At 48.5% G+C, this 25,955-nt stretch overlaps 8 protein-coding genes across 8 annotated transcripts; 4 read left to right on the plus strand and 4 right to left on the minus strand.

Moving 5' to 3' along the window:
• Positions 1-376: 376 nt before the first annotated feature.
• On the plus strand, positions 377-2,932 carry N7510_003543 (putative NADH-ubiquinone oxidoreductase, subunit G; the record flags this gene model as incomplete). Its single annotated transcript, XM_056975469.1, has 6 exons — positions 377-488; positions 596-677; positions 736-750; positions 812-834; positions 897-2,775; positions 2,830-2,932. 6 exons carry the CDS (start codon positions 377-379, stop codon positions 2,930-2,932), a joined length of 2,214 nt encoding a protein of 737 aa, XP_056835425.1.
• Positions 2,933-3,339: 407 nt separating this feature from the next.
• On the minus strand, positions 3,340-4,558 carry N7510_003544 (uncharacterized protein; the record flags this gene model as incomplete). Its single annotated transcript, XM_056975470.1, has 3 exons — positions 3,340-3,785; positions 3,844-4,150; positions 4,202-4,558. 3 exons carry the CDS (start codon positions 4,556-4,558, stop codon positions 3,340-3,342), a joined length of 1,110 nt encoding a protein of 369 aa, XP_056835426.1.
• A 763-nt stretch (positions 4,559-5,321) lies between these two features.
• Positions 5,322-8,263, plus strand: N7510_003545 (putative cytokinesis regulator (Byr4); the record flags this gene model as incomplete). The annotated part of the gene is made up of 2 exons (XM_056975471.1): positions 5,322-7,704; positions 7,767-8,263. 2 exons carry the CDS (start codon positions 5,322-5,324, stop codon positions 8,261-8,263), a joined length of 2,880 nt encoding a protein of 959 aa, XP_056835427.1.
• A 538-nt stretch (positions 8,264-8,801) lies between these two features.
• On the plus strand, positions 8,802-10,039 carry N7510_003546 (uncharacterized protein; the record flags this gene model as incomplete). The annotated part of the gene is made up of 5 exons (XM_056975472.1): positions 8,802-9,253; positions 9,315-9,437; positions 9,491-9,542; positions 9,607-9,726; positions 9,800-10,039. The coding sequence occupies 5 exons, from the start codon at positions 8,802-8,804 to the stop codon at positions 10,037-10,039; spliced, it is 987 nt and encodes a 328-aa protein (XP_056835428.1).
• Positions 10,040-10,909: 870 nt separating this feature from the next.
• N7510_003547 (ER lumen protein-retaining receptor) lies at positions 10,910-11,870 on the minus strand (the record flags this gene model as incomplete). Its single annotated transcript, XM_056975473.1, has 6 exons — positions 10,910-10,946; positions 11,006-11,268; positions 11,342-11,547; positions 11,609-11,675; positions 11,731-11,789; positions 11,849-11,870. 6 exons carry the CDS (start codon positions 11,868-11,870, stop codon positions 10,910-10,912), a joined length of 654 nt encoding a protein of 217 aa, XP_056835429.1.
• A 378-nt stretch (positions 11,871-12,248) lies between these two features.
• On the minus strand, positions 12,249-13,696 carry N7510_003548 (uncharacterized protein; the record flags this gene model as incomplete). Its single annotated transcript, XM_056975474.1, has 2 exons — positions 12,249-13,352; positions 13,616-13,696. 2 exons carry the CDS (start codon positions 13,694-13,696, stop codon positions 12,249-12,251), a joined length of 1,185 nt encoding a protein of 394 aa, XP_056835430.1.
• Positions 13,697-14,203: 507 nt separating this feature from the next.
• On the minus strand, positions 14,204-15,933 carry N7510_003549 (U2 snRNP complex subunit CUS1; the record flags this gene model as incomplete). Its single annotated transcript, XM_056975475.1, has 3 exons — positions 14,204-15,285; positions 15,312-15,798; positions 15,868-15,933. 3 exons carry the CDS (start codon positions 15,931-15,933, stop codon positions 14,204-14,206), a joined length of 1,635 nt encoding a protein of 544 aa, XP_056835431.1.
• A 1,036-nt stretch (positions 15,934-16,969) lies between these two features.
• Positions 16,970-18,147, plus strand: N7510_003550 (ribonuclease III; the record flags this gene model as incomplete). Its single annotated transcript, XM_056975476.1, has 2 exons — positions 16,970-17,026; positions 17,134-18,147. The coding sequence occupies 2 exons, from the start codon at positions 16,970-16,972 to the stop codon at positions 18,145-18,147; spliced, it is 1,071 nt and encodes a 356-aa protein (XP_056835432.1).
• Between the last annotated feature and the right edge of the window lie 7,808 nt (positions 18,148-25,955).

Genomic DNA, 25,955 nt, shown 5'->3' on the forward strand with positions numbered 1-25,955 from the left:
GGACAATGTAGCAGAGAAGACAGGGACCGAGAATTCGCCTGCCTCCTACAATAAAACATGCCCTAGAAATGAGATTTATGTTGTGGGCAGAAAAGGGGAAAGAGTCTGCGCGTTTTTAAGCGGGCTCCCGGAACATGGGTTTCTCCGACCCCGTCCTTTAGTGCCTGAATACCCAGGCGTATATTTTACAATCACGTGGCTCGGCCGCTGTCCAACCGTCGCTAATGAATTGAATGGTCAGCAACGGAAGAATCCTGGTGTTGCTCTGCCTGTCTGTCCACTGCTGCTTGACCTCCCCTCTTCTTTTCCCCCCACCCCAATTCTCTTCAATCTCATCTTTCCCCTTCACATTCTCTTTCTTGATATCCTTGCCACTATGCGGCCGCAGCTGTTCCGTGCGGCCGTCCGGTCGCTCCGGGCCCCCAAGGTCACCCCCAGGACCTTCGCGACGTCAACCCCTCGAGCGGCCGAGGTGGAACTCACCATTGGTACGTGTCATCGTCCTCCGATCCTTGCTGAATGCTTGTGTCTGACTCGGCGGTTCTCTAGATGGAAAGAAAGTGTCGGTGGAAGGTAATTGTGCCCATCCCACCAGTCCAGGGTCCTCAACTCACATCTATCAAAGCCGGTTCGGCTCTCATCCAGGCATGCGAGAAGGCAGGCGCGACAATTCCCAGGTGTGTCAGACCCCTCAATGGCTCAAAACTATCTTGCATTGACTAACCCTGATGACAGATACTGCTACCACGAGTACGCCCTCCCCCACAACCAACTAACCGAGACGCTATGATTGCTAACATAACCCTGCAAGGAAACTCTTGATCGCCGGAAACTGTGAGATCTTCTTGCCTCTAGTCCAGTATTCCACAAATGCCATGCTGACAGACCCCTCACAGGTCGTATGTGCCTTGTAGAAGTTGAGCGGGCTCCGAAGCCGGTGGCCTCGTGCGCCTGGCCCGTGCAACCGGGAATGGTGGTCAAGACAAACTCGCCGTTGGTGCACAAGGCGAGAGAAGGTGTCATGGAGTTCCTGCTGGCCAACCACCCACTTGATTGCCCCATCTGTGACCAGGGAGGAGAGTGTGACCTTCAGGACCAGTCGATGCGCTATGGTGCTGACCGCGGCCGGTTCCATGAAACCGATGGCAAGCGTGCTGTGGAGGACAAGAACATTGGACCCTTGGTCAAAACATCGATGAACCGATGCATTCATTGCACTCGCTGTGTTCGATTCATGAACGACGTCGCTGGCGCACCAGAACTCGGAACGACTGGTCGAGGAAACGAGATGCAGATTGGGACCTATCTGGAACAGAACCTGAATTCGGAAATGTCGGGCAACGTCATTGACCTTTGCCCCGTCGGTGCTCTGACTTCCAAGCCTTACGCCTTCCGTGCTCGTCCGTGGGAGCTGAAGCACACCGAGTCGATCGACGTTCTCGATGCCCTGGGCTCGAACGTTCGGATTGATAGCCGTGGTATGGAAGTCATGCGCATCATCCCAAGACTGAACGACGATATCAACGAGGAATGGATCAACGACAAGTCGCGGTTCGCGTGTGATGGATTGAAGACTCAACGGCTCACCACGCCCTTGATTCGCCGCGAAGGCAAATTTGTGCCGGCCACCTGGGAACAGGCTCTCACGGAAATCTCGTCTGCCCACCAGAAACTGCAGCTGAAGCCCAATGAATTCAAGGCCGTTGCGGGACACTTGGTCGATGCTGAATCGCTTGTTGCGATGAAGGATATGGCGAACAAGCTGGGATCCGATAACCTTGCTCTTGACCAGCCCGGCGGCAGTTCCCCCATCGCCCACGGTATCGATGCCCGTGCCAACTACCTGTTCAACTCCAAGATCTATGGCACCGAGGAAGCAGACGCCCTTCTTCTGGTTGCCACGAACCCCCGTCATGAGGCCGCGGTCCTGAACGCTCGCATTCGTAAACAATACCTGCGCTCCGACATGGAGATTGGGCTTGTCGGAGAGGAATTTGAAAGCACTTTCGATTTCGAGCACCTTGGAGCCGACGTCTCTGCTCTGAAAGCCGCATTGTCTGGAGACTTTGGCAAGAAGCTCGCCGGCGCTAAGCGACCAATGATTGTTGTTGGTAGCGCTGCTGCCGAGCACCCAGATGCGAAGGCTATTTTCGAGGCTGTTGGAAGCTTTGTGGAGAAGCATGCCAACTTCAACACCCCTGAGTGGCAAGGCTACAACGTCCTTCAGCGTGCAGCATCTCGGGCCGGAGCCTATGAAGTCGGCTTTACTACCCCGTCCCCCGAGGTCGCTCAAACTTCCCCCAAGATGATCTGGCTCTTGGGCGCAGATGAGATCGCGCAAAGCGAGATTCCGAAGGAAGCGTTTGTCATTTACCAGGGCCACCACGGAGACCGGAGTGCCCAGCTCGCAGATGTCATCCTCCCAGGAGCAGCATATACCGAGAAATCCGCTACTTATATCAACACTGAGGGTCGTGTGCAGGTCACTCGTGCAGCTACGTCGCTGCCCGGTGCGGCCCGTGATGACTGGAAGATTATCCGTGCCTCCAGCGAGTTCCTTGGCGTTCCTCTGCCCTATGATGACATCGAAGCCCTCAGGGATCGCATGGAGGAGATCAGCCCTGTGATGCGTCGGTACGATGTTGTCGAGCCCAGCTCGGTTGGCTCATTGAGCAAGGTCCAGCTTGTGGATCAGAACAAGGGGTCTCCAGCCACTGGGGCTCCGTTCAAGAAGGTTATTGAGGACTTCTACTTCACTGACTCCATTTCTAGAAGGTACGTATTTGCATTCCTCCACCGGTGCTTGATTTTTAGCTAATTTCGCTTCAGCTCACCCACGATGGCCCGCTGCTCCGCCGCCAAGGCCACCGGTAACCCCGAGACCAACTTCATGGCCGCTGGAGAGATGTCTCCTCAAGCCCTATATGGCTAGATCCATGTGGTGTCTCTCATGACCAGTTGGTCTGTTTCCCCTTTGTAATGGTCCCAGGCGTTGACTTTGTACTCCCTAAACGTCCTTTGTTTCCTGTACTGTTGCCACCCTGCTGTCTTCTTTTGCCTTGCCCTAAACGCCATCACCTTCGGTGGCTGGTCTCTGTTCGCCCATTTCTCCAGCCTCGTCCGGGGGTTCATCTGTACATAAAGATCCAAACCCACAAAATTTCATCCACTTGGGCATTTGAAATATGTTCTCTCACTATATCTCTCAATGGTTTAGGGTCCCAAATGTCTTTCAATCAATTCATTTGGCCCCCAAGGCTAGGAGGGATGATTCTACATCTCATCGCGTCTCGTATTAAGTTCAATGACTTCTGTCAGCTAATTCACGGACGACAATCGTTATAGCTCATCATCATCCGTCTCTCCGGCAGTCTCCTCGGTATCCCCATTGGTTTGCTCCAGCTGCGTCGTAGTCCTCGGCGCTCCGACCCGACTTGTGAAGGGCAACTCTCTTCGTGGGGGTAGCGTCTTCTTGGGAAGCGATCCACGCTTTGCATGGGTGGACCGACCACCTTCCGCTGAAAGAACCCTTTCCGTGGATGGGAGCTGATCAAGCTCCTCATCGTCCGTGGCGGTCTGTTCTTCTAACATCTGAGGAGTTGATGGTTGATCATCGTCGGTCTCCTGATTACCCGTGGTGTCTCTTCTTTGATCCACGTCCATTCTCTCGAACTGGTCGGAATCTTCGTCTGTTTCGCTAACATCTTGGGCGCCTCGCTTCGCTCCATGACCCCTTTCCAGAGCAATCTGGGGCTTATCAGCGAGAGCAGCTTGTATTTCGGACACTGCGGCGGAAGGAGAGAGCTTAGTCCTGACGGTATACTTTATGGCTTCTGGCATTACCTTTCGCGGGGTCGGCCGTTGCTGATGCCAGCAGACGCTGCTGGTTCCGGATCTTCAGTTTCTTCTCGTTGAGAAGCTGGACAAAATTGCCAACCATCTGGTTCTCGTGTTGGCTCTTTGCATGCATCAGGTCCTCGAGCTGTTGGTTCAACTTGCGGATGGTGTCCTCGGCGAGGCGATAGCGGTCAGTCAGGTCGGCGACCTGCTGCTCTAGCCCCTCCGCTCTGGCAGCAGCAATGCCAGACCAGTCAAACAGCTCAACGGCTTGCTCATCGTCCTGAGTGAGAGTCAAGGCGCCCAGTCGTTGCTATGGCTGGGTCAGCGTGTACACATATCACTGCATGCAATCCCCCCTCACTGTGATTGTCTGGACCCTCTTCCGGATAGTGATGACCAGCTCCTTGCCCTCATCCTCGGATCCCGAAATGCTAGCCGTAGTTTCCACGCCTGACGACCAGCCCGAGTCATCGACCGGAAGCGGTCGCTGTCCCAGAGCTAGCGAGACGATCTGGAACCACTCATCGTCCGTTCCTTGGTAGTTCTTGGCGCGGAGATTTTTCAGATGGGCTTGTTTCACTGTGTTGATGTAAGGCGACTCGCCCTCGGTAGCGATCACGGTCAAATCCAGGGGCAGCGAGCCAGAGGATGCGACGTGGACAAGCACAAAAGCCTCCGGCTCGTCTGATCTCGGAATACGCAGGACTCTGGATGACATGGTGGTGGCGTGGTTGGACGAAGAAACACGGATGAGGATGACGAGGAAAGGTCATGCATCGATAATAATAATCAAGATAGGCCTGGGGATTACGTACCTCGGTAGTATAAGGATATGTATGTATGGTTATATAGTGAACACTTTACTTACCTAGATAGTAGTAGTAGTACCGTCTTGAGCGCGCCCTCTATAGTCCCTCCCTATCGGCCAGTTACGTACCTGCCACCGCCTCACTCTCACCTCCACGGGGAATCCCACTCCAGCCACCACCAGCAACAACCACCTTTCCTTTCTCTCCAACAACAACCACCACCCCCACAACAGCAGCAATCATCGCCCCGATTGTTTCCTCTTGTTCGATCTCTCCCTCACCCTGGCCCGTTGTCGCCCTGGCCACCACACCACACCATCCCACATCCCCGTCCTTTCCCGCCCCCCTCGCCGCTGGAGCTTGCTTTCTCCTTTTGAGTGACACGTCGCGATTGGACTGATTCCCAGAGCTATCCAACTGTCTCGTCAACAACCCTGTCTTATCACCCAGGGCTGCTTAGCAACCCGCTACCAGCGACCGACGCTGTGTTCCTTGAACGTTCCACCGTTGATGGTCAACACGGGATGCCGTCCATCTTTCCCAGCCTTCAGCCCACGACTCATGCCGGCGCCCTGTGAACTCACTACCTAAACATCGATCATTCCTGTCCTAGGCGCCACCTTGTACTCGCAGGGTGCACCGTGTGCTGTCTCGGATCTACTCTTCTGATTAATGGAGTCGCCAATGACCCAAGCACGACCGGCCAGTGAAGAGGCTATTGAATGCTGGGACGATGATGCCGACCTACAATTCGACGAGGGAGTTCAGTTCCGCGCTGCGTCGAGCACTGGGTCCGTGGCCAACTCATTCCGGCCCTCCGGCCACCGCGACTCCATTTCCTCCCGTCGTTCTGCGCGCTCTGATGTCGATTCCAACGCAGGAGGGGACGAAGATTGGCAGGTTCTCTTCCCCGGCAACGACGGGCTCGCTAAAGAAGAGGCCATTGCATCGGCTAAATATGCCGGCATTCCCATCCCGGCCAATATCCCGGGGTCTGCTCTCGTTGGGGGCACAATCAAATTCCTATCTTCCAAAAAGCAGAAGCGAAGCTTTGTTGACGATTGGTCGGACGATGTCGAGGTTCCGGATCCTGATATGTTGCTGGAGCTGAAGCCCCGACAAGAAACCGTCTTTCCTGACTCGCTTCGGCAGCTCAGCTCTATAGCCACGAGCCCGATGAAATCTACAGCATCATCCTCTTGGAATGACGATACCTCGACTCGTCTACAGTCTGCACTGGCCAAGTTGGAGCAATTTCAAGATGAAGATGCGAGCCCCAGTAAAGACGTGCCCACGATCAAACCCCCAACATCTCAACCCGTTCAGCAACTATCCACAGCAAATGCTGGAACGAATCATGTTAAAACAGGGCTGGACGTGGAAGAATTTGGTGAAGACCTTGAACTACCCCCCGACCATGAACCTCTCGAACTATCATATCGCAAGGATCATACCCGCTTATCTAGTCCGACCTTGGAGGACTTTGACCTTGAATGGGCCGAAGGGAGCATCGGAGTTCGAGTGGGCGGTACTACCCGGGATGGTCAATCCCTCCCCAGCTCTTCGATTTCAATCGCGAGCCCTAGCGTTTCGAGTTGCCTGACCGCAGAAAGTGAAGATGACGGTCTTGAGGGTCTAGTCGTCCCTGATGGGCCCCTTGACCTCAACTCTCCTCTGCAGAAGCGGCAAGAAGCTCTGTACAAGGACGTCACTCCCAAGGCAAGAGGTGACCAAGCGGATCAGGCACCTGGCGTCGACGACTTCTTTTCCGGCATCGATGTCGACAATGGGAAGGCGTTTACTTCGGGGAAGTTGACACTGAATCCCAACATTAAGTGCAAAACGGAGTGGCCCTCGAGCCCAACACGCCGGACCGCAACCACCATTACATTTACAAGTACAGTTGGATCGCCACGAACTCGTATTCCTCGCCTTTCCGGTCATGAACGGACGCATTCAACTCATCTTGAGACCGTTTCAGAGAGCGGCGCCCCTCTCTTCAAGTTTCGGAGACCACAATCCCGGCTTGGTCATTCGTCACAATCGTCTGTATCTAGCCTTCCAGCCTCGGGTCTTCTTTCTACATCACCAACCCCTGGGACTTCTGGCCGCCGGCCCGCCGTGCCCCAGGCGTCCAAAGACTCTACTACTCTCGCTAGGGAGTCCAAAGCTTCCGAGAAACACCAGGCAGCAAAGCAGTCTATGCCAGTTATTCGGAGCTTGCAAGCCACTGCGTCAACCCAAGCATTCCCGCGACAATCACGCTCCGACGGTCCTATTCGTCCTCTGTCTAGTCGACCTAAAACTCCCACTACTTCGGATGGAAGATCGCAGAGTCGCCGAGCTGCAGCGCCATTTCTTTCAGCTGACACTTCTGGAGTTCATTCTCAACATACGAGTGTGAAAAGCTACCGCTCATCACGGCGCACAAACTCGGACAGCTCCGGTGACTTTGTCAATTTTCAGAACATTATCTCTCGAGCACCTCGTTCGACTCGCTCGGGGCCTTTGGCTAGTCGCTTCATTGAGACGAGCTCGGGAACGGTTGGGCCGTCTACGAAACGCACGCTCACGCGACCTACGAGGCGGCGCAATTTTGGGGATGGCAGTGAGTTGGAGGCATTTGATGATTTACCGACGTCTGCTTCTATCGAGAGCGAATTTGTCAAAACTCCGATCGGCCGAGGGGCGCCACGATCTGTCCGCAGCAGAGTCGGTCAGAGTCGGTCTGTTGCACCGCAGGAAGAGCCTTCGCCCCAGTCTGTCTCTCTAGCGCTTGCCACCAAGCCGCACAACACGCTGCCGAGGTTCGCACAGGATACCAACGCTTCCAGAAATGCCAGGGAGCAGCGGATTGCCTCGATGTCGGCAAACGTCAGAAGTCGGGATCCTAATCCACTTGCGGCTTTCGGTTCGAACTGGAAGCCCCAACCCGTCTCACGAGTGCCCCCAAGCACAGCAGCGGTCCGAAGCCGGAAAGCTAAACCGACAGTCCGGTCGACAGTTAAACCTCAGCTGATCAAACCAATGGGGTCTGGAGTTCACGAAGCCAAATGTAAGCTTGCCCTTCCTTCCTTCTTTCCAACCTTTCATTTTACGGGGGCTGACCCGGCACAGCTGTGAGAGGGATGCGCTACAACCCGGCAACGTACCGGTGGGAAGGCAATGAGAATCTGGTGCAGGACTTTGACGTGCCTGTGACGCCCAAATCCCCCAAGCCCGCGCCCGCGCTGATCAGTAATGTCGGGACGATGCACAGTGTGCAGACCGTCGGGGGCATGGTCTTTGATCCCCTACGCATGTGCTGGCTGCCGGCGGCGGGCGACGGCGGGGCGGAAGACGATGTCTTCGCGGGCCTGGAGGATCTGGATGACCGGGTGGTCAGCGGTAGTGGGCGCGTATCCGGGGCTTTTGAGGAAGATGCCGTGGGTGACGACCCGAGTGCGGGCGAGTCCTCGGATGAAGGGCCCATCACAGAAGAGTTCGATGTCGGACCGGAATTCATTCGACGGCAGCGGGCCGAGGAGGAGAAATGGAGGCGCAAGGTGGCCAAATGGATCGGGCCCAGGCAGGACGAGCAGTGGCGGTGGATGATCCGGGATCTCACGAAGTAATGCCAATGAACTGTTTGTTTGTTTCTTTCTTTTCTTTTTGGTAGCTACGTGGCTAGGTGGTCTCCCCTATGTCCCCGAGACAGCCAGGAACCCCTGTTCAGTGGTCGATCGGACTCGGGGCCTTGATCTCCCCGGCGAAGACACAGCGTGACACGATGCGAGGGACCGGGTCGGCAAGCAACCAAACACGCGCGCTCCGGGCAATCCCTCCTGCGTAACCCCGGGTACATGCAGTCGGGGCAAACAACAGACGTGGCGGCCCTGGCTCCCTGTCGGTTTACTTGCTGGTTTTTCTTTTTCTTTCCCTCGGTGGCATATTTGCTTGCTGCTTGTCGTCCAGGGATTCCCTCACTTGCCCACTCCTCTCGTTTCATCATGGTCTCGTGCACCTTGCCCGGGGCCATCTGGCGATGGTTCTTTTTAACGAGCGTGATTCCTGGCTTTGGTCGGGCTTTTTTCCTTTCAGTCTGCCTCGGTCCTGTCCTGTCCTCCCTCTACGACTACGCCCTATGATCCCGGAGCCTATCCATCCCGCACCATGAGCAGTTTTGCCAGACGCAATGAAGGGAATGAGAGTTACATGATGAACCAGCCACTGGCCATGCCCAGTCCCTATGGCCATTCAGATGGCCATGATTTCGGTGCTACGGGATCTGGCTCGTATCATCAATTCTCCCACCAATCTTTTCACCCATATGGGTCCCAGTTGGGCCCGTCCTATGCTCACCAGGGTCTTCAGCATCTCCAGCAGTACTCATCCGATCATTCCATTCCGTCCATGTCGAATCCGGAGGATATGGGCATGCACCATCCGCCGCTGCAGTACTTGGCCCAGCCACGTTTTCTGACGTCTCCGAGATATGTCCCGCTGAACGAGACGGAGATAGAAAGCCAAATCTCCCAGAATGAGGGCTCGATGCAGTCGGAGCCTGTGCTGCCTCCACTGGAAGGGTTTCCCGATGTCAAGGAATTTGACCAATTGATGCAAAGGTAAGCTCATAGGGCGATTCGCTCGGGGAGATCAACACTGACAGCACAACACCCTGGTCAGCTACGTGGATGACTTGTCAGTGAAGAAACAAGACAAGGCACTCATCCATTCCAAGAGAGCTCGCAATATCAAGGCTGTGTTGAATGAACCCAAGGACACTTCGGTGGAGTCCGCTCAATTCCGGTACAGTCCCTTGATTTGAATCCCTTGTGGCGGTCCCCTGCTGACAGAGCTAGATTCTGGGTGAAGAAAATGTTTAAGCTGCAAGCCGTCGGGATAGCCCCAGACGTAGGTATTCACCACACCCTAAGTGGGGTTTTTCCTCCGCTAACAACCCATCCCCATGCATCAGTGCAGGAAGATGATCTGTCATGAGGGAAAGCCTGTTGCAATACGGGAGAAATTGTTCAAGATCCTCACCAAAGCACATCAGCTCTGCCAGCATGGTGGCCGGGACAAAACATCGGCCCAGGTGCGGCGAATCTACTCATGGTAAACAAATGACATCCTCACATTGTAGAGGAGTAACACTAAGAATGGTTCAGGGTTCCCAAGGAGCTCATCTCTCGCTTTGTGAAAATCTGCCCAACATGCCAGGTTCGCCGTGGGGGTTCACGACTGACGCCGCCCAATTCACGGCGCAGCTCGCCTCGGCTCGACTTGATCCCTCGATCCCCAAAGCTCCCGTCTCCCCCAATATCAAGACGAGAGTCCACTTTTGGGGGACAGGCAGCCGTCGAAAGACAACAGATAACGAACTATTTCAGCCATCTGCCTACCCATAACGGGTGGCTGGACGGTCATCACAGTCTCCAGGGGCGCTCTACCCTGGGCACTGGGCCAGTCCGATCCTTCCAAGGGCCGATAGGGCATCTTTCGCTCCCAGGTACCTTGGATCCCTTCTCGACTGATCTGTCCGTGCCGCCCTCTCAGTTGAATTACACGAGCTACATTTCCACTCACACTCCAACTCAACGAGACTATTGATGTCGAGTCCCGTGTAGCTATGCGCCTTGGACGTCCGGCCATGAATTATGGTGACACAATTTCTGTCAACAAAAGTCTTTTCTGTTCTCAAATTTTTCTGTAACAGGTTGAGCGGAGGCAATGCGCGCGGAACAGAGAACTATATACTCTCAGGGCATAACAGCAGCACTAGCACTCATCACGAATTCACAGTTTTTAGACAGGCAAGAAGAACTTGTTTTGTACGTATGTAAACATGAAATTTCGCCATTAACGATCCGCACCAGAACTCTCTCTGCTTTCTCTCTCTCTATTTCATGGTTTGAAAGTTGGAAGCTACTCGGACATGCTTGGACTGAGAATGCTTGCTTGCCAACATGGTTACCGCGGTGCATTGTGCCGTTGACATCGGAGCGATCTCCCACAGGCGCGTTGCAGATTCCAAGCCAACCGAGCCCTTTCGTCCTCCAGGCGTCCCCATGTGGTTGCATTTCGTCCATTTTCCAAATGTAACCACGTCGAGGCATGAAATTTATCCATTCATCGTTCGCAGGTCATATCGTCGGACATCAAAAGGGGGTTGCACGATTGCGTACCTACCACGCGGTTCAGAGCGGTGGGCATCAGTCCTCCAAACCACCGCCGCCATTAGATCCAGCCACTCTCACAAAATTATGGCTAGGAACTCCCTAAACAGGAAGCGAGAACTTCTTCCCTTTCAAGACCCTATCGCAAAAATCTCAGTGATCAAGAACCCGGTCAAAAAGGCAACCATCTCCGCTTACTTGTTGTAATAGATGTAGAAGAAATCTGAGTATAGCAAAGTCTGGATGATGCCTGCGATGATTGGAGCAGGCTGGAAGGAGTTGTGAAACGTTTTCTCTGTGAAGTATCTGTATAGCCAGTTCGGAATATAGAGAGCTCTGTATATTCCCAGGGCGAAAAGATAGTGAGTTGTGATGGTATCTGCCTCACCCGTCCGCTGCAGCATGAAGAGCTGTGGCAGGATGGCAACAGATTCAAGCCAGATCGAGAATGTCCAGAGAATCTGCACGAGGTGAGTCTCCAGTTGAGGAACATCCCCAGTTCAAGCCGGTTGCCGGGGAAAGTGGGTGACAAACCTCAGAAAGACGATAGCTGTGGGGGAAGAGCAGCGCCAGAACCACACTGATCCCTAGGAGGTATTGGACCTTGAACGTGTCGATATTGGGATCATGGGTCGGCTTGTAGTCGTTGAGCATCAGATAAATGATGTAGGCGGATGATCCAATGAACAGGAGCTTGAAGGTGGTGAGGTATAGGGAGTCGGTGAATGACCAGAACAAATCTGTCGCCCGATTGCGCGTCAGCTCCAGGAGATGGGAAGACAGCCGTCAATGCGAACATACCCAGATATCGAGTCACAAAGACCAGCAGATAAAGGACCTGTGATTTAAATGACAAACCGGAGCAGCTCTGCAGGATCATTAGTTGCCGGTCAATGGCGGGAGGGCCTTGGCGAGAGTCTTACGCTGGACGACTTCATCTTCTGCAGAAGAATGAAGATCGATGCCAGGTGCGAGAAATCGGCTGTAGCGCAACCGTCAGAATGCATGGTCTCATCAAGGGTGGTGTGGTGGCCATCTCACCTAATAATCGGAAGATATTCATGGTGTCGACAGATCGAGAAAGAAGGAATCAGTCAGGAATTGAAGGTATAAAGGGCCATATATGGTGGCGACCAAGGGTGGTGGATGGTTGGGGTGGTTGGGGTGGTGATGGTGGATGGAAGAAGGGAGTGAGTGAAGGTAAAATGTTGACACGGAAGCAGGACGAAGGGAGGATTTGCGCCGCCGATCAGGCACGTACTGCGGGAAGGGGGCTGGTGGTACCGCCAGGTACCGAGCCCGCATCTTTTGTATGTAATGGTACCTCCCACTACCTATTCACGATCTATGATGATTGATCTCTTATGATTTAATAAATAGTTATCATTTGATTATTATTAATCATACACTCATTCATCATGAACTAAACAGGTGATTCCGATCAGAATAAAATGCTGCCTCCAATGCTCTCATCTGCCATGCGCTGGAGGTGACCCTCGGCCAGCTCGCTTCGAAGCGCACTGATCGAGCTTTCTCGATCCAGCTTGTCCCAATCGCGAAGCCCCGTCCTCTTGGCTCGCTGTGTGTCTGCGATCTGTTCCAGTAGCTTGACCTGATCAGCTTCCAATTGAGACAGCCGTTTCTCAGTGACCGGGTCCAGCAGCGAAGGCAGAGTTCTCCCGCCAGGGGTCACCGAGCACAACCCAGCGAGGTGGTTCATGAATCGTGAAGCCGGGGGTTGGCCGGGAGACGGGATGCTGTTCTGTCGGGACCCGGGATATCGATAACTTCCTCCGCCGGGAGTCGGAGATGTGAAAGAGCCTCGGGGGGCAGCCGGGGCACCGTGCGATGGCGCGGGGACTGGTACACGACGCGCCGACGGGACGCCCATCCAAGAACTCTCCCGAGAACCAGGCCCTCGACGAGGGCGAGTTGGTGCTGAGAGTAAAGACATGTTTTGAGAGCCGCGACTTTGCGAAGCAGCAGCAATTTTGGAGCCTTGGGAAGGACCGGATGGTGGTAGTGGACTCCCGCTATGGCTTCTCGGCTGGGTTGGAATATTGCTGCTGGTCCGCATACCGCCCATTTGTGACTGATCCGAAAGTCGGTGATCGCTCATCCTCAACACTCCTCGACCATCTGGATCTTGCCCTCTGCCTGCAGTTGGGAAAGTTGCATCGTAATTGGATTGGGGAAATTCGGGGGTTTCGGTTACCCTATCAGAACTGGAAGGTGCCGTTTGATAAACTGGATCTTGCGAGTAAGGCGACCGAGCTTGAGATCGCGAAGGGAGCTGAGAAGGAGATGAGGGACGAAGGGGTGAGCGGCCGCGACCATTGAGGGGCAAGCCGGCTTTGTCGGGGTAGCCCGCGGGGGACGACCGTCGAGAGGTCGCTTCTGATTCTGCAGCCAAGGCATGCGCGGGAGAAGGACGTCGTGGAGGCGAGAGTGATCGACCTTGGTTGAAGCTCTCTGAATGTTCCCGAGGGGCGCCAGAAGAGGGGCTGTGTGGTCGACGTGTAGAGGGTCCTTGTGGCGGAGTAGGCTGTGGGTTTGGTGAGAAACCTCCTGCATATCTATCATTCCTGGGTGGAGGTGGGTAATCTCGTCTGGATGCCCGAAAATCCTGGCTGGCTGGGGTCCCATCTCGCGTCCGTCTGGGGCTAGCCCTGCCCCTGGACGCATCACGCGATCTATCCTCGCTGTATGGGGATTTTGAACGCCAGGAGGCCGCTGGGGGCGACCTCGGTTTGTCATCCCTTCGAGGCGAAAACCGTCGCATCGGGGACCGTCTTCTGCTGTATGAACTGGGACCGGGGCCTCGCCCATAGATAGGAGGAGTTCGCGAACGACGTCGGTAAGGTGGTGACCGACTCCGGGGCCGGCCATTTCCTCGATTAGACGGAGGAACCCATGTGTCGGCTCTTGGACGAGGGGAACGATTCCGGGGCGGGGAACGAGGATGACGAGAAGGCGATCGACCAGATCTGTCCGTTGGTCGATAGCTCTCTCCCCCTCTGCGATCATCAAACCTGAGCAGAAATGGTTATCAGAAATAGCTCTCTCGCGCCGAGATGCATGGGGTACATTACAAACCTTCTGCGGTCCCAATCCATTCCCGAAGAGACCTGGTAAGCCCTTGACTTGACGATTTTGGGGGGAAGGCGAAGGAAGTCAAGATGGACGATGGCCGGGAGCGAACAAGTTATGGAGGAGGCAGAAAGGAAGGAATGGTAGGGTAGAAGAAATTTGCACTAGACCGTTTTGGATGATTTCTCGGTCATGTGATCTAGATACCACCCTTCTAGCAGACAGTGAGTAGATAGTAGTTCAGTGTATCATTATTGTTTTACAGACCCAAAAAGAATTTAAGAAGAAAATAACAACAATCACAGTTCAGCGCTTTTTCCGGCGCCTCTCCTGCGCAATCATGTCGCTCAGGTCCTCCTGGAACCCCCAGCTAGGTTGATTCTGCTGGCGTCTCTGCGTCTCGTACATATTTTGAAGATTCTCCTTGCTGATACCATCCTCGGCGTGAAGAGCGTCAGGATCCATAGAGACGTCCACGTCACCGGGCTTCTTGCGCTTCCGGCTTTGGTCTTCGGCGCCGAGGAGAGGAGGCTGGCTCGAGGCCGTGTTGAGGTCGTATGCCCTGTCGCCTCCGAAAAACCCTTGCACGTTGGTCTGTCTCTCGGGAATTACCTGGTAGGCACTGCGAGGATGAACGGATTCCTCCGTCTCCGTACCTCGATGGTGTTTTCGGACATCAAACTCGCCGGAAACGTTCTCTGCACCCACAAATTCGGAGGGCGCCGTTGATTCCATGCCACTTGGGGTTTCCAAACCACCGGGAGAATGAATCCCGGCCTCTGTCTCCTCCTCCTCCTCTTCTTCTTCTTCCTCCTCTTCCTCCTCCTCGCTCTCTTCCTCGGACTCCTCGGGGGCCTGTAGCTCGCCCCAAAGATCCTTTTCGACCGGCTCCCCCTGTTGGGCATTCTGTTGGGGCTGTAAGACTCCAAAAATGTCACCACCGTACAGCGGCCGATTGTGTTCATCAACAGGCGGTTTGCCATAGCCGCCCGGATGATAGCCCCACATGGCTCCAGGAGGGGGCGGCGCATTGAGACCAGGGATTTTCAAGGCTGGATAGGACGGTGGAGGGCCGTATCGCTGCTGGTTGATGAGCCATGGAGGAGGAGCACCGGGAGGCATATTGAGGGCCTCCTTCAGTTCATCGCTCAAATCACCGGGCCGAAGATGTTTGAGATTGGTCTCATATTCCTTGCCTTCGTAGTAAATTTCCCCGTAGCGAGTCAGTTCCGGCTTGGTTTGGAACCGGAAGAACGCCTCGTACAATTTCTGATAATCGATATCCAACTTTCCCATTTTGGGCTGGACTCTTTCCCTTTGTTTCTGTTTCAATGTGGATTGTTCCTGTTTTTCCAGAGCAGCGTCACGCATTTCCGCAATCCCCGTTTCTTGAATGAATTTAGGCAGGGCGAACGGTGCTTTTTCCACCCCCGCTTGGATGAGAGGTACTCGCGTTTGAGCGACCAGTGAGAGGGCACAGGGACGACATTCCGATGGGCTTTGATGTGGATCAGAAGCCGTGGATCAGGCGCAGACGTGTCTGTCCACTCGACAATTTCCGGCTTCCGGACCATGGCTTTGAGCTCTGCGACCGATAATTTGTTCATCTCTTTCCGTTTCTTCTTCGATATTTTTGGTTCCGTCTCTTCGTCCTCGTCAGGGATCTCGTCACCATCATCGAAGTACACTTCCGGTTTCTCGGCCTGTTTTGTAGGAAGACTATCGCTCGCCGTTTCATCAAACTTGCTAGCAATCCCCTTATAGATATCCCATAATGGGTCGCTGGTTTCGAGAGGCAGTGACGCATCAAGATCAGCGGGCGCATTCTGCGGCGCGGGTACGGGGGCTTGCTTCTTCGGTGATGTCGTCTGTGGCTTTTCGTCGGGCGCTCCAGTGGCAGCCTGGAAGGGGAAATGTCAGCCATTGAATTAGATCCTCGAGGATACTCAGAGAGCAGGGGGTGAACGTACCTCGGCTTTCTGCGCCTTTTTCCTTGCCCTCCTAAGCTGATTCTTGCTTTGCTTCATTGTCGCCATGGTAGCGCACGGCGCGTTAACGAATGAATGTTGAATGGGGTGATGGGCAAGTGCGGAAGAGACGTTGCGCGTGAGGAACAAAAGTCGAAGACCTGCTGACATAATATCAGTCAGTCCAGTCAATCCCAGCCATAGTGTACGCAGTGTTATGTAGGTATGTACTACCTACCTAAGGTTTAGGAAGGATTGTTCCAGAGACAACTGAACGGAATCATAAAACATCGATTGGCTATTTATTGTACATAAAAAAATGCGTCTTAGGTTATCAGGCAGGACTCCATACTCAACATTCCGTCCGCCGCGGTTAAAGACCAACTCGATGGCAATAAGAATGATGGATATTCTATGCAATGCTCGCCTGTGCCCAAGCCTTCCATGGCATGACGACTATTTCTTCTTCTTTTTCGCCGCCCGCGACTCTGTATCTGTGTTAGGGAGCACGTCAAGGGCTGGACAGCTGGATACGGGTAATCACCTTCGGCGGTTCTTTTCTTCTTCGGCCTGCCCTTCCCTCGCAATTTTGCACTGTACGAAAAGAAATGAATTTAGCATAAAGCAAGCAAATGCGACGGGGGAGTCAGGGTAAAAGACGAACACTTGAATAGCTTCCTCTCTATCGTCTTCCAGCTCATCAAAGGTGGTCAAGCCGAGGGGTTTATATGTGTTCTGCAAGTCTCGGAAAGAGACGGTCTTCTTGGGATACCATGCCGCAAGGCTCGGACCCCGAAGGCGTTGTCGTAGGATCTTATTTCCCAGTCGGAGCCGGTGTGGGTTGAAGTTCAGGGAGAAGATGCGACATTGGGTCTGTGGGCAGAGAAAGGACGGTCAGCGGGAGGATCACAAAGAGGTACCAATCCAGGGTGGGCATACTTTGACCAGATCAAGGATCCGGGGGTGTGCCATTGTGCAATGACGGAGAGAGAAAAAGGGTGCCCGGCCGGAAGTCATTTTGGGACTTGGCTATGGGTCACGTGGTGATTAAGGACCTTACTCTCTTCCTTTCTTCGTTCTCTCTTATTTTCTCTCCAAGATCACCATGAACTCTAAACGGCCGGCGTCTGCTGCAAATATAGGTTCGGTGAAGAGGTCCAAGGTGAATATCCCTGGATCATTGACTTAGACTGGTCCCATCCTTCCTGGTTTTGCGAGTTTCTCTCGTGCTGCTCGTGGCTAACGGTCCTCTTGACCCACCATCCACAGACGCAACATGAAGATGGGCCAGTATTGACCGGAACGGATGATTCGGTCCAAACTGGCAACATCAACTCCCGGCTAAGGACCTTGGAAAATCTCGCTCGCGAGGTGATGGGCAGCCCTGGTGCCTCGGAGGTTGACCCAGAGGTGATGAAAGCCGTGACTATTCTGAGCAACAATTGTAACCGAAGGGAGAAACTGTCTCGATCCGTGTCCAGGGATAACAGTGAGCCCCGTCAGACTCCCGAAACACACCACTCAGCCCATGCTTCGAACAAAAATGGCAACTCACCTATACCTCCATTGCCCCCCATTCGAGATACTTCGTTGGAAAAGGCAGTATTCACACACCCCGGGGTCGGCAATAATAACAAGACGACTTATGACCGGTTGGAGATCCTCGGGGATGCTTATATTGAGCTGATCGCAACACGAATGGTGTGGGAGCGGTTTACCGACATATCTTCAGGTCGGATATCACAGATCAGAGAGCTCCTGGTCAAAAATGAAACTCTTTCGAACTTCGCAAGCATATATGGTTTTGACCGCAAAGCTTCAGTGCCATCGGACCATGTGAGCCAGTCCAAGCGCTGGACAAAGACCAAGGGCGACATCTTTGAGGCTTACGTAGCCGCAGTCATCCTATCTGACCCCACTCATGGCTACCAGACTGCGGTAGAATGGCTTTCTCATTTGTGGGTTCCAATGCTCAGCGGCTTAGAACATCAGCAGACGGAGCTCAGGTCGAAGGAAGCTCTTGCCAAGAAGATCATGGGAAAGGGAATCAGGCTCGAGTACATGGGTGAACGTCCGACCATCCAGCAAAAAGGTGGCACTCAAACTCACTTCATTGGGGTGTACCTAACCGGCTGGGGTTGGACGAAGAGACATCTGGGCTCTGGAAAGGGGCTCAGTAAAGCAGCAGCAGGCGATCAGGCTGCTCAACAGGCTTTACAAAACACTCCACTAATTCTCGAGATCATGGAGGCGAAAAGGTCATGGGAGCTACAGGAAACATAATAACACGTAGTTTCGATGTTAGAATCTTCGGCTACGCCAGGCCCTCTTTATGGATGTATGTCAGACTACATTGTATTCTTTCACTTATTTAAGTTGGGTCATACTGCTATGATAGTACCGGCATAATCGTAGCAAGAATAACTAGATAACTAAGTGTTGTGTCATACTACTTTGGCAGAGACAGGTGCCTGGATAATCTGAGTAAATAGGCCAATCATCGTGGGTCAGGACTAACAGCTCCGGCATCTTTGCATAAGAATTTGACTCTTATTGGCCCATCGTCCAAGAGCCGCGCTTGACTTTTTCCAGGCGATACTGAAAATGCGCGTTTCATATAGTTTAGATACTGACTCGATATCACTGATCTTCATCAATCCTCCCTATGTAAATCGATACCGAGCGTTATTCAAAGGACAAGAGGACAACCGACATAATAACTTGTTCACCGTCTCCAATAATCATGTTTACCCTAAGTGCAGTCCAAATACTTAAAGACATAAAAGGTATGGACTGATATCAGATCATCTTTGCTAGAGCCTATATATATCTAGTAAAACCATCGTTACCTAATACTACACAGGAATTTCAGTAGTAGTAGCAGTAGCAGTAGTAGTAGTAGTAGTAGTAGTAGTAGTAGTAGTAGTAGTAGTAGTAGTAGTAGTAGTAGGAGTGTCCATTTGCCTGCATTAGCTTGCCTCAAAGTATAGCTACTAAGCGAGAGTACCGTCAGGCCTACCCGATAGCGAGAACAATGCAGAGCACTTAGTTTTTCTATTTATAGAGAACCTAGTAGGCTCTCCGTAATAATGGGCTATTGATATAAAATACAACAATTAGATAAAAAAAAGAATATCAAAAAACCGCAAAGAGCAATATTAAGGAAGTCATATTATATACTAAAGGTAGTAGTCAGGAGAGGAAAGTTTGATCTCCGCCCTATTTAGTGTAGCCGCTCCTATTATCCTAGTCCTAGCTGAGATGCACGCACCACTTAACTACCATTATGATACTAAGCTCGCTCAACTGTTATCGCGACATACCTATACAAGATAAAATCCTACGCTATTCCCCCGACTATAGTAGCCGCTTTCTATGATGTATTCGGGTAACAATATGGCGGGATCGACTAGAAATATACGCCCCTATGGTATTCCTGTCGTTTTACTTATAAAAAGTAGAAGAACTACTTATTAGGGTAGAAACCAATTAGATAGGTAAAGTAGAAGACTTCCAGAATGGTACTAAAATGGTATGAACAAGAAGAGATAATAGAGTAACTTAGTATAGGAACAAAGACACTGACGTAATCCACAAGCGAGCGCGCCATCCAAGCGAGCGCGCCACACAATAGTAAATACATTATTTTCGTAACTCTATATCTCAGCATACGCTGATTTTATTTTTATTATCAGTATGAAGCTATCCATATGTTTAATAACTAGTACAAACCAGGTAAAATCAAAATTAAACAGTTCTTTTATTGCATTACTACTATAAAATCATATACTAAGGTATCGTTGTTGAGATATTAAGATATAAGTTATCGCGTTTACTATAGTGTTTTGGGGTAGCGCGCTCGCTGATGAATTACGTTAATTCGTACTATAACCTAGCTTAAAAGTCTAGTTTCAACACGTTGGAAATTTAGCTCAGAATATCGCTTATCAACACGTCTATATTTTTTTATTCTAATTTCCTAACCATGCGTTAATTTGTATATAGAGAGTGAAGATCAAGGGCTGAATATAGAACTGGCTAAAGGGCAAACGTTCTATAGTTCTATATACCCCTAAAATTAATCACCTAAAATCGTCGAAGGTGTAGACGTTTCCTGTAGGTCTAGTCATATAATGCATATAAATTCACTTTTAACAACGTATAAACCATAATTTCTACGCTCGTAGAAATAGGCCTTAGGTTTTTACCTAGTCAACCCATTGGAATATATTTCGATTAGTACGCTAGAACCCATAGTGCAGCCATAGAACTCCATCTACAAATGCACCTAAAAATCCGAACTAGGGTATAATTTGTCGAGGTTCGAAGGTTTGCGGCCTTAAAAAAATATAAAACCAAGGTGCCGTATACCTTTAAATCTAGTTACTACCTCAAAAAGATGTCGACTCGCCTATCTTAAGCCTTATTATAATACGTAAAGTATGTTTTATAGATATTTTAGGCTAGAATTCAAATTTAGATTAGTACTCATATAAGATTAAATATTATAGAACAGGACTCCGACCTAGCGTATGACGAATACAACACTAAATTCTATCTTAATATACTCAAAGGAAGGTTTCATAAGGCACTATATGTACTATCTTTTTATGCGAGGATTCATAATGGTATATTATGCGATAGTGGGTTTAAAGACGTAGCATTTATGTAATAGAATAGCATATATACTCCTCTGATTTAAACCCAATTAAGACCGTTTTGGACTTAAATTAAAAATTTTAAGCTATATCCTAAATTAGCTAATATACGTTAATTAGAGACCAATTAGTATAGGGCTTTAGCGATAGCTCTTATAGTCGAAATATTACTTATTAATACTAATTCTATTAGGTATTTATAATAATCTTATATATAATATCTCATTCTATTTTATCCCTCTTCTTTAAAATCAGTCTACGTAAATAAATAACTCGCTAGTATAGCCTATAGTATAACTCGTAGTTCTCTAGATTCTTAAGAAGTAAGTAGATTAATTAGCTAGATACTTATAAGGAGATTCCCCCTAATTAAGAGCCTTCTTATAAGATTATTATTAAGTAATCCTCAAGTAATTTAAACACTTGGATTTAAGGGTAAGCTTATAGTAGTAAATATTTGGAAGTATCATAATAAGTATTAGCCTATGTTTACAAATTCGGAATGGTGCTCTTAGCTACTAAATCGCTCAAACAAAATATTATTGTAACCTTCTAGAAACTATTGGGGGAATATAGCGTAAAGCTTAGCTTCATCGTAAGGAAGTTACTGTCTAGGAGCGACTTACTATAGCTCTAATTAGAATATAAAATGCTACTATTATAAACCTAGGAATAGTGACTAACCCTTAATATGGCGGACCTTAATACGAGCTCGCCCTATAAAGCGTATAGCCCTAAAAACTAAACTACTAACTAATACGAAACGCTACTAAACATCTATAGTCTCACCGTACGGTGATAAAAAAAGAGAGTATAATGGAACTCTGTAGATGTTGTGAACATCTACAGTCTCTAATGACGTAACTATTTTATATAGCCCTTAATTGGAATGAAAGCGAGGACATGTATATGGTATTTCTACGACCTTCGCGCCCTAACGTGTGAACTTCATTATTTCCACTACTTACTATGCGCCTAAATCGTAATCAAAATTCCTAAAATTCGATCTTAAGAGGGTAGGATCAAGCTCGTAATTTAGGCCTATTATAATAAAGAAATACTATCAATTCGCAAAAATCTAGTATAGATTTTAAATCCCCATTTAACTTTTGTGACGCGACTATAAAATTATATTTTGCAAAAGATATACGCGCAAGTAGTCATAAATTAAGTCCTAGAGCAGAGTAATGACTACTACAATAGATTATGTCTATCGACTTATGTAGATCTACCCTTATGCTATTGATAGTTAGGGATATAGCCAATATTCTACTAGGAGAGCATAGTAGTTAGAATAATAGGATTAAATAGTTCTATAAATATAGTAGGCGCTATCTAGAACTTAAATTGGCACTATTTCGTCGGTATAATTACTACAGGGGTTTATATGGAGATCTATCTATTATGCCTTAGTTGAGCATATACGACGTATAATAGACGAGAACGGGATCTAATTAGAGGATATCTACAATTTCAAGGAAACAGGCTTTGCAATAGGCCTAATTACGACCGCCAGAGTCATTTATATAATAGCCTAATACTATAGTCAGAGATATTTTTATAGCCTTGAAATCGCGAAATAGGTCAATGACTATCGATTAAATACATAAACGCGATAAGATTTATACTGCCCCTACCTATCATCTTCAAAACGTACACTTACTACTGAGCTTAGTATAATGACCTACCGAAAGATTAGAGAATCGAAATAAGCAACAATAATTATACTAGACGATATTAGGCTTCGATAGCTATAATATCAATTTACGCTTAGTCGTTAATTAGAAAGTCCCTAAGCCCTATAGAGAGAGCATTCGATTAAATTTTTAAAGGGTCCTGACTCACAATGTACAGTATAGCAATCCTACGCTAGGAAGTTTGCGATTTAAAGGATGGATATGCGACAAAAAAGAAAAGGCGTAACGAGTCTACAAAGCATAATACTTAATTATAGGGATTTAGAAGTTGTGATAGTAGAGAGGCGTTTAATAGTCTGATTAGGCCAATAAAGCATAAAATCACGACCCCCACCCCCCAAACATCCCTCTCCTGGTCACGGAAGTAGATGTATTAGCTTCCAAACTAATTAGACACGCCCCTCTACAATGCATCTACTATAATTAATTAGGCTATAGAAGAGCAAGATGCCCCAATGAGTCTAATATGTGGAAATTTGAAATTACGAGCGTTAGTAGTCTGATCGATTGATTTAAAATATTAGTAGTTAGTCTTCTATTAGCTCACTTACGGACTACGTTAACGATAGAACTTATGAACTTTTATAGGTAGCAAGTAGAATAACATAACTAAAGGAAGCTTAAAGATATCTACTTGATATTAGTAACTATATTTATCTAGCTCAATATAACGAATATCTCTAATTTATAACTAAGTTAGAAACTTCATACTAGAAACTATAGACTATATTGAGTAATTAAAAGAATTGATTTATATATAGGCCTACTACTTGAAATTACTATTAGAATCATTATCTAAATTAGTTAACGTAATTCACAAAGCGAGCGCCGCACCCTACAAACCCATAGTAGATGCGATAAATTACAGCACGATATCTCAACAACAATAGCTTGATATAGGATTTTATAGTATCCTCTTGGTAGTTAGACTATTGTCTAGAGTGCTTGTAGGCTTTAAAAAAACATTTTGAGAGGTTTTTGGTTTAGAGATATATTTATCGTATTTGCACCTATATTTCTGGTAATTCAAAAAAGAAGGTTCAAATTTTGATTCCGATTAGTTTAGATTATTTATTACGCATATCAATAGTATTATACAAATAATGAAATAAAGGTAACGTACGGTTGTTGAGATATTTACAAAAATAATATATTTACTATGGTCCGGGATAGGTAGGTCGCTTGTGAACTACGCTATACTTCGTCGTGATACTATCTACCTTATCTATTTACTACCTAATAGCATATAGATGTCATAACACCATTTACCTTAAAAAGGTAGGGATGTAAACCATTATACTTGCCTGATTGGTATACCTCGCAGACTCCGTATATAGGAAGGTACTAACTACGAAAGCCTGTAGTGATATAGGCTCTATAAGAAGCGTCCATAAAAGGAATTTTACTATAGACGGCCTACTTACGAAGCCTTAAACGGCTAAGGAATTAAGGGCAGAGGTAGGGTGATTATAAGGACTACGATACCCTTATTATATGACTATCGTATAGCATTTGTATAACTATTACCCTTCGTTCGCCCTTGGATTCTAAGTATAAGGACTCTTTAGCGATAACTCTTGTGTTAGACGTATTGTGACCAGCCATGTCGGTCTAGGCATGAGGCACAGTCGTTGAGGCTCTGCCCGGGGATATGGTTCTGTTTCTCTAGATAGTTCTCTTTGTTTCTCCCTCTTCTTCCCCTTCCCCATCTTCAATGTCCCGTCGACCACAATACCCAGTATGACTTCCTGATCTCTGTGTGAGGGTCCAGTTTCAACAAAAAGGAAGAAGTGACATTCTACGAAAATCTTCAAACTAGAGAAAAGAAGAAGAAGAAACAGAAGGGAAAAGGAAACAGACAGACTAAATACAGAAGAGCAACAAAGAACGACAAACAGGATCACGTAATCCGGCTTGTGCCTTCAGGTCTTCACACTCTGCTGATTTTCTTCTTGGTAGACGCTCGGTCACACGTATTGTTCATTGCTATTAATTTCATTAAGTATTCATACTAATCCCGTATATAACGTCTTATCCTTTAATGGCGAACTCTCCAGGGGCTATATATGATGTATATGAGGATGCTTTAGATCAAGGAGCGATTAATACCTAATTATATTGGAGCCTTAGCGAATTATAGCTACGTATAAAGGGATACTATACTAGGTATTGGGTGCTAAAATAGAGAGCGATAGTCAATTAATATATAGAATTTAGAACTAAATTATTTTAGAATGGTAGAAATATATATTTTCCTACACGTAGGTAAACTGGTCGAATTCCACACAAATAGAGAGATATAGGTCTTGTGCTATAGTCACAGAATCAGGGTATAAATATAGTTCTTCCAGGCTTATAAAGATATAGGGGGAAATATAGTAGGTCATATGCCTTCGCTTGCTTTAATTCTATTACGAATCCTAAATAACATTGTAAAGGGATATTCCATAGTAATTCCACCCTCTCCTATAGCAACTAACTCTAGGCGTATAAAGGTAGTAAATAAAATAAAGGAGTGATTCATAATAAAGCTCACATACATTATGTCGTTTATTTTATAGCATTATTGTAATAAATCCCCTAAACCATAACTACCAATCGTAGCCTATAATTAAGGCTATCTTAGTGAGGGTTTTAGAAATAGGCAAAACACTTGAAGTGATGCCTAAGGTTCACTCACTATGTAGAATATAACCTAGTAGATATAAAAGGTTAAGCTTAATACATGTCTTCGTAGCCTTTTCGCTAACTTAAAATTTAAAAAGGCCCCTACCGCCCTATATGTACCGTTGCGCTTTTAAGCGCTTAAAAAGGAGGTAACGACTTAAACCTAGTCCAGATCACCCGTTGTAAGGCGGCCATAAGGGAGTAGTGATAATTAAGTAGAATCTCGCCTCCTATCCAGTTTAAAAAAGTATTTAGACTATTACAGATGTCACATCAAAGGAGTGTAGCAAGGTTCGTCTTCTACCTAGCAAGATACTGCTATAGCTGCGGCAGAGAGATAGCGATCTAATTTTTGGGACCTACGCAGTCCTATGGCGAGGCTAATTCATGATTATACGATTTATTGGAATTTTTATTCTAGGCATAAAACATTTTTCAATTTTCTATGTAGGTTAGTTATTCACACTCTTTTAGTATACTATTACTACCCGACTTAATTTAGGAGTATTTCATGATCTGGTTTTTGTGTTTATTTCTAGAATTAATACAACCTGTCTTTTTAGTCTGGTTACACCGCCCCCATTTTAGCGCGTCTACGGCGCGTCCCCTCTTTTTTTTCTAATTTACTCAACAACTATACGTTGGTTTAGGACAGAAATTAGTGGAAATCGAAGGTCAAATACCGAACTTTCTGGCCAAGCCCGCGCTGCAATCCTCTATGCTTTTGAACTAGGGCAATCGCCTTCTAGAATTGCAACTGATTTAGGCGTTTCCCGTATGACTATATATCATACGCGCGATCAATTCTAAGAGCGTATAGACATCCAATCTCGCTCTCGTACTAGTCGGCCTAAGGTCTTTGACTGACCTAATTATAGATATATCTTTCAACTCGCTCGTCGGAACCCGTGGTGGACCTATAGAGTCCTCTCTGCAAATGCACCTACAAATCTATCCCGTGATACTATTCGCAAAGTTTTAAGGCATCATGGATTCATGGCCCTACTAAATACAAATCACGCCTACGGATACCTTTGACTCGTGTAACTGCTCGAAAACGGAAGCGGTT

Source organism: Penicillium lagena (genome assembly GCF_028827675.1).
Source record: "Penicillium lagena strain IBT 129212 chromosome Unknown utg000002l_segment0_segment0, whole genome shotgun sequence".
Classification (NCBI taxonomy): Eukaryota; Fungi; Ascomycota; class Eurotiomycetes; order Eurotiales; family Aspergillaceae; genus Penicillium; species Penicillium lagena.